This window comes from Eleutherodactylus coqui, chromosome 1, assembly GCF_035609145.1.
Source record: "Eleutherodactylus coqui strain aEleCoq1 chromosome 1, aEleCoq1.hap1, whole genome shotgun sequence".
NCBI lineage: Eukaryota > Metazoa > Chordata > Amphibia > Anura > Eleutherodactylidae > Eleutherodactylus > Eleutherodactylus coqui.
The window spans coordinates 63,890,732-63,900,667 of NC_089837.1; the positions used below are offsets into that span (position 1 = coordinate 63,890,732).

The 9,936-nt window shown below is 46.5% G+C and overlaps 1 protein-coding gene across 1 annotated transcript; it reads right to left on the minus strand.

Annotated features, from left to right (window-relative positions):
- Positions 1-4,342: 4,342 nt before the first annotated feature.
- On the minus strand, positions 4,343-6,254 carry LOC136621372 (rho-related GTP-binding protein RhoB). Its single transcript, XM_066596836.1, has one exon. It carries the CDS (start codon positions 6,064-6,066, stop codon positions 5,476-5,478), a length of 591 nt encoding a protein of 196 aa, XP_066452933.1. The 5' UTR covers positions 6,067-6,254; the 3' UTR covers positions 4,343-5,475.
- Positions 6,255-9,936: the final 3,682 nt, after the last annotated feature.

Sequence of the window (9,936 nt, forward strand, 5' to 3'; positions counted from 1 at the left end):
AAATGTTTATTCTGCCGTAGTCGTCGCTAGGGTGATATGAGACAAAATGGCTGCCAGTGAAGACAGGAGAGCGTTTTGTGTCCTTGATTTTCATGTCATTTTTGAACTAATTTGGTAAAGATTCCCCCAGCGGGAGCACAATTTGTATGTGGTACTCAAATTTTAAGGATAACGGTTGCATCTGTAAGCAAAAGTCATCCGTCCGTCCACCAGTAAGCGTGGAACCAGCGGAGCGCATCCGTACAAGCTTAACATGAAGTCCTCAAAAATCCATCATCCATACATTTATCAAATCTGGCCTTGTTGCCCCTAGCAACCAATCAGAGCATAGCTTTCATTTCTGAAACTGCTGAGGTAAAATGAAAGCTGCGCTCTGATTGGTTGCTAGGGGCAACAGACAGTTTTACTGCTAGGCAGATTTGTTAGATGAGGCCTGGAGTGATAAGGCCTCATGGATCCAGACCTTGTTACCTGCCGCAACCAATTACAGCTTCCATCACATAACCTGCTGTCGAGAAGTATAAGCTGCGCTGTCATTGGTTGTGACCGGCAACAAGGACAATTTGGACAAATGAGAACAACTGACTTCGGTGGAAGTAGTGTATCCAATATAGGGCAGTGGACAAAAGAGCACCACTCCCATACAGACGCAGGACGGATGTCGGCTCAGGCGCGGCGGCCGCTTGTCCGGACACGAAGCGTTCACACGGACGTTCTCTGCTTCTTGGTTTTTCATTACACTAAAACAGGATTATGGAGCGATGCTGCACAAAAAGGCCGCAGGCCGCTGCACACGGGTGTATATGCACATTTGGGCGCGCAATACGCAGAGAATAGAAACCATTGATTTCACGTGAGGAAAACCGCGGCATGTCCTATTTTGGTATGCATTACGCACCACAATAGGCTATGGAAGAGAATGGGCCGGCGCATTCATTGCGCATTTACGAATACATGACTTGTACCAGGATGGGATAAAGTGTTGATCTGTGGGGGCCTCAGTGGTGAGACCCCTACTAATTTTAAGAATGGGGGTCCCATTCCTCTTTGGCCTTTTTTCCCTGCACTTGGAATGAATGGTGTGCTGCCCGAGCATGTGTGGCTGGCGATCAATTCATTTCAATGGCGGAAATACCCAAATACGTGCCACTCCGCTCTGTCTGCAGCCCCATTGAAAATGAATAGAGCGCCAGCGTACTTGTGCGACCCTCACTCCAGCCAGTCTCCTGCTCACTACGGGGATACTGTAACCCTACAGTGAGGAGGCTGTGGACAAGGGATCCCAAATCATGAGGTTTGCAGGGTTCTCACCCCAAGGCGTCGTTTACACAAGCGTCATTTTGACGCCAAGTAGGTGCATCAAAAAATTGCATGTAAAAGAACCGATGGTTTTCTATAGGTTATTTTAGATAAACGATTTTTTGACGGACAGATTTTTTTTATGCTGAGATTTCTCTCTGTCAAAAGATAGGATAAGTCCTTTCTTTTGATGGCAGAATGCCGGCGGCTCCCATAGACTCCTATGGGAGCCGGCCGGCAAAGGGAGTGGGAGGAAAGAGGGAGTGGCATACTCGTCGCGACGGGCTCACTGCTGCTATTCGTTCACATGATTTAACACTCCAATAGCCGTGATGGTTTATCGCAGCCATCTGAGCGTTAAACCGACGGTCGTCTGACAGAGGCCGAGCGGATGATTCCAGATTGAATGGAATTCCGGCAGATTTTACCTACAAGCTTACCCAGGTAAAATCCCGCCAGATTACGGTACCAGGCAAACAGCTGATATGCTACAAACCTTACATGCTGAATATTTTTTCAATGTGGAAATTGGCATGGGGTGCAGATTTTAAAACATGGAGCATGGCAAATTCTGATTTTACACCTTTCAATTTAGCAGGGGCAAAATCCACATGTTGGGCCCCCTAGATAGAGGCCATAAAGAGGCTTCATGTTTGTTCATGTGAGCGACACCGGCCCATCCAAGAGTAGGTATACTGTAGCACATAGGTAAACCTCATCCAATGCACGGTGAGATTATGTCAGCTGAAGATCAGGACATATCTTGGGTGGCTGAACCAGGACGCAGAACCAGCAGACCAGACAGACACCCAGCGCAGGTAATATAACCCCTTCCCCAGGCCAGAATTTTGTTCCAAAAACTGGAGGATCGCTTCAAACAGCCAAGATACATCCCATTTCCAGGATTTTAAACAAAAACCGTAATAGGACCCATGGATGGAGGCCATAATGAGGTCTTTCCACATGTAGATTTTGCTGTGCATGGACTTACCATAAGAATAAATTACATGCACAAAAATGGCAGATCCTGCAGGGGAGGTTTCACACCTACAGTATATACTGCAGATCGTAGGTTATGAAATTTGGACAACAAAAAAAAAAAAAACTTGACATGCCAGGGGTGTAACTTAAGGCTCAGGGGCCCTGATGCAAAACGTGAGCTGCCCCCCTCCCCCTATCTGTACCCATACCTAAGCCATGCTGCACAGCGACATAACTTGAAGCTCCCGCGCCCGATGCAAAACCTGTAACAGGGCTCCCAACTATAATGCTTTACTCATAGTACTGGGCTCCCTATATGGAGAAGAGAGGCCTTATGGGTCCCCTAAGGCTCCTGGGCCCGGGTGCAACCGCATCCCCTGCACCCTCTATAGTTACACCCCTGTGACATGCTAAACGTTTATAAGATCTGGGTGCAGAGACCCCTGCTGATCATTGAAATGAAGCAGTTGCATCACTCACCCGAGCACAGTGCCCTTTCCGCTGTCATCATCGCTTGTCAGCTCCTGAAGACAGGCGCATACAGTAGAAGTCTACACATCTGTCTTCAAAAGCCAACGATGACTGTCAGAGGCACAGTCCTTCATTTCAGCCATCAGATGGCTTCTCAGCAGCTGGATCCCCACGGATCAAAACTTGTGACATGTTACAAGAGGTTTTTTTGTTTTGTTTTTAGTGCAGTTACTCTTTAAGACACTCACAACACAGTCCAACCCATCCCTGCAACATGAATAGCGCCCATACAGCCCTACAGAACAGACACTATATAGAAAATGTCTTCTCCCCCCCCAGCGCCTGTAACCCCACCTTCTGCTGGAGAACTATTACCACTACAGTTTTGTCTCCTTGCCAGGACAGCAGCGCTCCTTCATTTTGGCAGATCCCATCAGCAGATCATATATACTCTTCCCAGGGAACAGGGCCTGCACTGTGAAACGGAGCGTGGAAACTTTTCCAAGTTTGAGGGGGATGGGAAAACTTTTGTACTCAACTGAAAAGCACTGCAGGCTTCCCTGCTTCCTCTGGAAGGGCTGGGCCTTGCAGGAGATTATGTACAAATATCACAGCAGCAATGTCAGGAATGTGAGAGCTCTTCTAAACAGGCAGAAATGCTAAAGCAACCGTAGATGTTCTGTTTCTGTATTGTACTAAAGCCATATAGACTGATACAAAAGCAATATCCCAATAGTTAGTAGGGATGTGGCTCCTACACAGGGTGCAGGGGTATGACTTCAGGAATATGGGTCCCAGAATGGCACCCATCAAAATCATACTGCCATATAGATTTTAGAATTATACCTGTGTATAAGGGTGGCATTGCACATTATAGTCATAGCATAATATGGCAGCAACACATAGCTGCACCTTAAGTGAGCCCATAATGTTCAATGCACTAGGGTTATGGGTGCAATGTCCAGAGATATGACTTTCATACTCTCCTGCCTCTCCATTGCCTTGTATCTGCCTGAAAAGCTGCTTATCTATACATTGAGTTGACTCCTTTTCATTGCATGCACACATGTACGTACTCTCATTCTGGACTGTGTGCTTGCACACAACAAGGCTTTGTCCACACAAACAGAATGACAGACTTGCCTGGACTCAGCAGCCCCATTCTACGAGTCCATAACCTTATGGTATTCATAGGACATGGCAGGTTCCCTTTAAGAGCACCATATACAATTATTACACAGCTCTATTATAATAGGTCACCACATTGCTACATTGTTCCTTTGCAATACAGATGCCCTTCAGCAACAACCTTATACACCCAACATCTCTGTCAGTATGAAACTAGACACCATGTAGACTTTAAATTGTTCCAAAGGGCTTTTCTTCTTGTCCAGAACCAGCGCCAAGTCGTAGCCGTAGGCCATATCCAGAATTGCAGCTCATCCCCTTTACAAGTGCATGGGACAGAGTTGCAATATTAGTCAAAGGACACAGATAAGACTGGTGCGGGTTATGGCAAAAGGTTTTAAATGTTGTCTTGAACAACTTTACAGAACCTCAAAAAAAAATAAATAAAAGCAACACAAAAAGATCTGTTTATAGATTTTAATATTTCACATAAAAACCTGTATATACACATATTAAACTTCATGTAAACATTGAAACGCATCACTTTACCGCCAACAGCTTGTGTTTTCAAAAGTTTTAACAGTTTAGTACCACTGTCCAAAAATATAACGAAAAACAGCATAATAGTCACCTCTGTAACCATAAAAAATAAACCATATATTAACGACTGTTACTTTCATTAGGAAACCTGATTATGCCAACTTGGCAAGTCTTGGAAGAGATCCTGCAACACTGATTACAGGTGTAAGAAGGGAGGAAACCTTGAAGGTCATCATGTAACCTTGCTCCATAATAAAAAAAAAAAAACTATATACAGATGTAGCAGAGCTGAGAGTGTCAGAAACCATTCCGTTTATGCACTTAATGCAGTAGATTTACTTGTTCCAAGTAAACCTAGAAACAACCAAGACCTCTTCATCCATTGTGCCACGTAACAAACTCAGCTCCGCTTCATCAGTATTTCTAGATTAGAGTTTCAGAACGCTACAGTGGTTTTCAGTCTTCTCAATATAGCAAATGATCCCAATGAGGTTACATGTAGTGATAATGTTACAGTGTCTATGCAGATGGCAAGTGCATGAGTGTCAAAAAAATGTGCAAAAAAACATGTTTTCACAGGAAAACTTAAATAAACAAAAAAAAATGCTACAAAAACAAATAAAAAAAAATTTGAAAACTTCAGCTGCAGAATAGGCGCCGAGCGCAAGTTCATAAGGTACAGTGTCCCCTATAGACTATACATAGATATCATACAGAGCAAATGTACAACATTGTGGAAATCGGTCACCGCCTTGGCAGTCCAGGTAGAGGAACCGGCAACACTGGTTAAGGCCATCAAGGCAATGCGTCCCATTATCGGTTGAGGGCATAGTGTGCCAAGCCCCAGGTGGTAAACGACAGAGGGCACCAGCTATACCTCCCAAGGAAATACTGTAGGCGACTTGCTGGGCACAGCACGGTCTAGAGTTCACAGTCTCAAAGTTGACGACCCTTCACAGTGGTCGCCATCAAAGCTGGGCATTACGACCATACCACCCTCTTCAAGGGGGCACTAGTCAGCAGTATATGGAGTCTCAAGTCCACTACCCCAGGGCATCAGAGCAGTTTGCAGCAGTTCATGCACTCCCCACTTGGCCCATGCCTTTTCTGCAGCGCCGCCCTAGTGGCCGTTTCGAACACTTCTCTCACTCCATCCTTGGTTTTAGCAGAACATTCCAGATACTCATAAGCAGATATACGGATGGCCATTGCACGTCCGTCTTCGGTCCGCACCGGCTCCTGTTTCATCCGTGCCAGTTCGTTACGGATATGCTCATCGTTCCTTAAGTCCTTCTTATTGGCCACCAGGATGATGGGCACATTGGGGCAGAAGTGCTTCACCTCGGGCACCCACTTCTCAGGGATGTTCTCCAAGGAGTCCGGACTGTCCACAGAGAAGCACATAAGGATCACATCGGTATCCGGATAGGAAAGTGGCCGCAATCGGTCATAGTCCTCCTGCCCAGCCGTGTCCCACAGTGCCAGCTCCACTTGCTTGCCATCCACCTCGATATCTGCCACGTAGTTCTCAAAGACGGTTGGCACATAGACTTCGGGAAACTCGTCCTTACTGAAAACAATCAGCAGGCAGGTCTTACCGCACGCCCCGTCTCCGACCACCACCAGCTTCTTGCGGATCGCTGCCATGGCCACTTTGCTGCTGTTGCCGGCGGCTGCCCGGCGCTTTCTCAGGTTGCCTATGGTTCTAATGGTGGCTTTGCACCCTGCAGAGGGGAGATCAGTCGCCGGTCAGGAAGCACAGAGAGCAGTAGAGGCTCAGTGACTGCAGTGCGGGATAGATGCAAGCACCGCGGCTCTCACAGTCCCTTTAAATCTCGTCCACGCGGCGCCTCGGCTATTTAAACCCTCATACGGCTTTCTTAATATAGCCAGCCAATGGGAGAGCAGGCAATGACGGCTGGTAGTGGGGAGCCGCGCTCTGATTGGTGGAGGGGAGGGAAGGGGGCGTGCTTGGTTCCAACAGCAGTCTGGGGATCACGTGGTGATCTCTTCTTCCTTGGTTTCATCCTGGGAAATGAGGGGGAAGCGCCGGGGGTCTCCGCACAGGGTCGGCGAAGGGAGGGGGTCTTGTAGAGATCCTGGACGTGGGATCGGTTTATGCTGCGCTGTAATCTGCTATACGGTGTTCTGTCACCTCCTCCTGCTGCATGGGTGTGATGACATAAGAGACTACAGACTTCCTTCACATTGCGGCTTAATGCATTTTTTTTGCATAAAAAAGGAAAAAAATTAAAAAATTAAAATGCTCGGTTTTTAATTAAAAAAATCACATATATATATACTGTGTATTGCAAGCATTTTGTACCGCTTTTTCCGTGGCATTTCTGCCAAATAGTGTGTTCTGGTACTTGCATTTTTTTTAATTGGCTTTTTTTTTTTCGTTTAGACTCATTCACACAGATTTTTTGGCCCGACCAAAATGCACACAGATTTTTTTGTGCGCACATATGTCTCTGTGAATCCCGCCTTAGGGCTTACGCACACGGACGTATTTGCAGAAAACAAATGCGTGCTCAGTACGCAGTTAATAGAACCCATTGATTTCCATGGGTTTATTTCCATTTTTCGCTCGTACTGAACATAGAAAAATCACGGAATGTCCTATTTTTGGGCAATTCTGTTCAAGAATCGCCCATTATTTCCTATGGGAGCAAAAAAAAAAATCACTTGGCGTTTTCTTTTTTTCGCTATTGAAACAACATGCGGTTTTCAAGTCCGTAAAAAACACGCATAAAAATGGCAGTGGTGTAGTGCAAGAAGAACCGGCACATGGCAGAAAAAGAACAACGCCTGAGGAAGTCCATTTGCTAAAGTGGGGTTCACGGGGGTCCCGTCATAGGTCATCAATAGTTGATCATGAGGGTTCGCCACTTCACCTGATCACCTGATTGAAGAGGCTGCGGCACTCCAGTGGGGGGCGCTACGTCCTCTTCTCAGCCCAGTGACATCACATTCACTGATAACGTGGCCTGGAACAAGCTCTGTCCCGTTCGAGAGAATAATTTATTGCTGGGTCTTTTTGCATAACTCCAAGGTTGCAGGTTTTTGGGGGTCCTTGGATAATAGACAGTCACAGTGGTCCTCGTCTGCTCCGACCATCGTCCTTGCCCAGATCAATCTGACTGGGACCTGGCATTTGCCTAGTCTTGTCTGATGCTGACTAAGCCCAGTTCTCAATACTATAACTAAAGGGTTAGAACAACATGGCTGCTTTCTTTCAAACACAGCGCCACCCTTGTCCATAGGGTCGTGTGAGGTATTGCAGCTCAGCTCCACTGGATTGAAGCTGAGCTGAAATACCAGATACAACCCTATGGACAAGGATGGCGCTGTGTTTGGAAGAAAGCAGCCATGTTTTCTAAGCCCAGACAACCCCTTTAATAATGTAATATAACACCTTTATAAGGATCTTTATGATGCCGCTAGAAGTTGTGGATCCACTGAGGTAAGTTGATCTCTAAGGCCCCACGGCAATCAGGGGTGTGAATATTTATTACATTCCACCCATAGATGACAATGGATAAGGTGGCTCTTGGTTCTGATTATTGAGGGGTCCTGATCAGGGGGATTAAACATTGGCTGGTGACGGATAAGCATATCCTTGCCTCTGTACTATAGACGAGTGTCCTGGGGGGTATTGTGACCCGAACTTCAAGAATCATAGATTCCTATGATGCTGAGAACAAGGGGTTGTTCACCACAGAGAACGAGGTTATTGTGGCCGAATTAAGCAGTAGATGTCCAAAAACGTTCCAACAGAAATCAATGCTAATGTAGGAGAAAGCTAAGAGGGGCCGGAATCAAGTTGTGTTGGATAAGTTCTTCACTTTTTCTTTGCACCAGTTTGGATAAATCCCCTCCTGTGACCAGGAGCATATTGGGGGTTCATGTATGCTCCCATAATGCAGATGAGTGTCTGGGCTTGTCCATGGGTCTATTGACCCAAACTCAAAGCATTGTAGGGATCTCAGTAGACCTGAGTCTAGATCAGTCAGTAGACCTGCGTCGGACCAGGCCGCTGGCCTTTATTACATGGGGAAATAAGTGTGCCACAATACGCTCATGTGAAGCTAGGCTATTGGTAAAGGGATATTTTCATCTCAGCAAGTTATACCCTATCTACAGTATAGAGGAAAACTTGCTGATCGGTGCGGGTCCGACTGCTGGGATCTCCACCGATCCAAAGATATCTCCCGTGACACGTCCCTAAATTTCGATAGCATGTGTGCACGGTCACTGCTACCACTCGATTCACTTCAATGGTAATTCCCAAAGATAACCGAGTTCAAGTGCTTCGCTATCTCTGGTGGTCCCATTGGAGTGATTGGAGAGGGGCTCGTGTATGGCCACTGCTGTCAAAATTTAGGGACTTTTGAGGAAGAAATCTCTGGATCATGGGAGTCCCATTGGTCAGACTTCCTCCAATCAGCTACAAGTTATCTTGTATACTTTGGATAGCGGATAACTTGCCAAGACCCTTCTAGCAGATAATCTAGGTGTCAGTCTTAGAGAACCATATAGATACATTCCACATCTATGGATGAGTGTATATAACCACTGAGCCACGTCTGTGCTTCCCTCCACCCGGCAGCTGGAACCCTAGATCCTCCTGAGGTCCATAGTTTAACATGCAGAACGATGGATTCTATTGGATTCTCTGCGTATTGCGCGTTCAAATATGCCGAGGTGACGCCGGCCTTAGGCTAGAATCACATGCATTTTTTCGAAGCCAAAGACAGAAGGGGATCCATTACTAGTTTTGGCTCAAAAAAAAGTGCATCAAAACTTGTATGTGTGATTCCGGTCTACAAGCGGTTGCAGCAGGATGCGGTTTGCCTTGACGGTTATCTCTCCTCAATCAGCCTTATCTATACTGCATGGCGCACAGCATTGCATAGAGCTTCCTTATCTGGTACAACGAGGATGTTCTAATTACTGGGGATGTAACAGTTCTTCCCGTCTGTCCCAGTGCTTCGCCTTCCCCTCTTGTGCAGCAGTGAGCTGCCAGCTGCAGTGATTCATCCCAGAGGGATCAGTTTGTTTTGTTCCCTGGCTGCTGTGCAGGAAAGTACTGGCGCTGCTCTAGTGGTCAGCGCACCGACCGGATATGGGAGCGCGGCCTTCCATAATGCATTTTTTAAAAATCTGCAAATGCCCTGAAGCAGTATGCTGTTATATATATATATAGTAATGTATTGTGATGGATGAGGGGGTCTGCCTTTTCTCCCAATGCATCTTTTAAAATGCTTACCCCACCCATTGATAGATAGCAGCATAGAGGCAGACCATGCAGCTGCTAGGGGGCCCCCGGAGAAAAGGGCCCAGCCATGGCTCATTCCAGGTAGCAAGAACCTCTGCAGGACTCCCTTCTACACGCTGATTGCATTATTAGTAAGGGGGTGACGAATTGGCTCAGGTGTCATAAAAACATTGCTAAAATAGGCGCCCTGTATGACTTGCTATAGGGCACCTTCTCTTCTATGCATGCCCCAGATA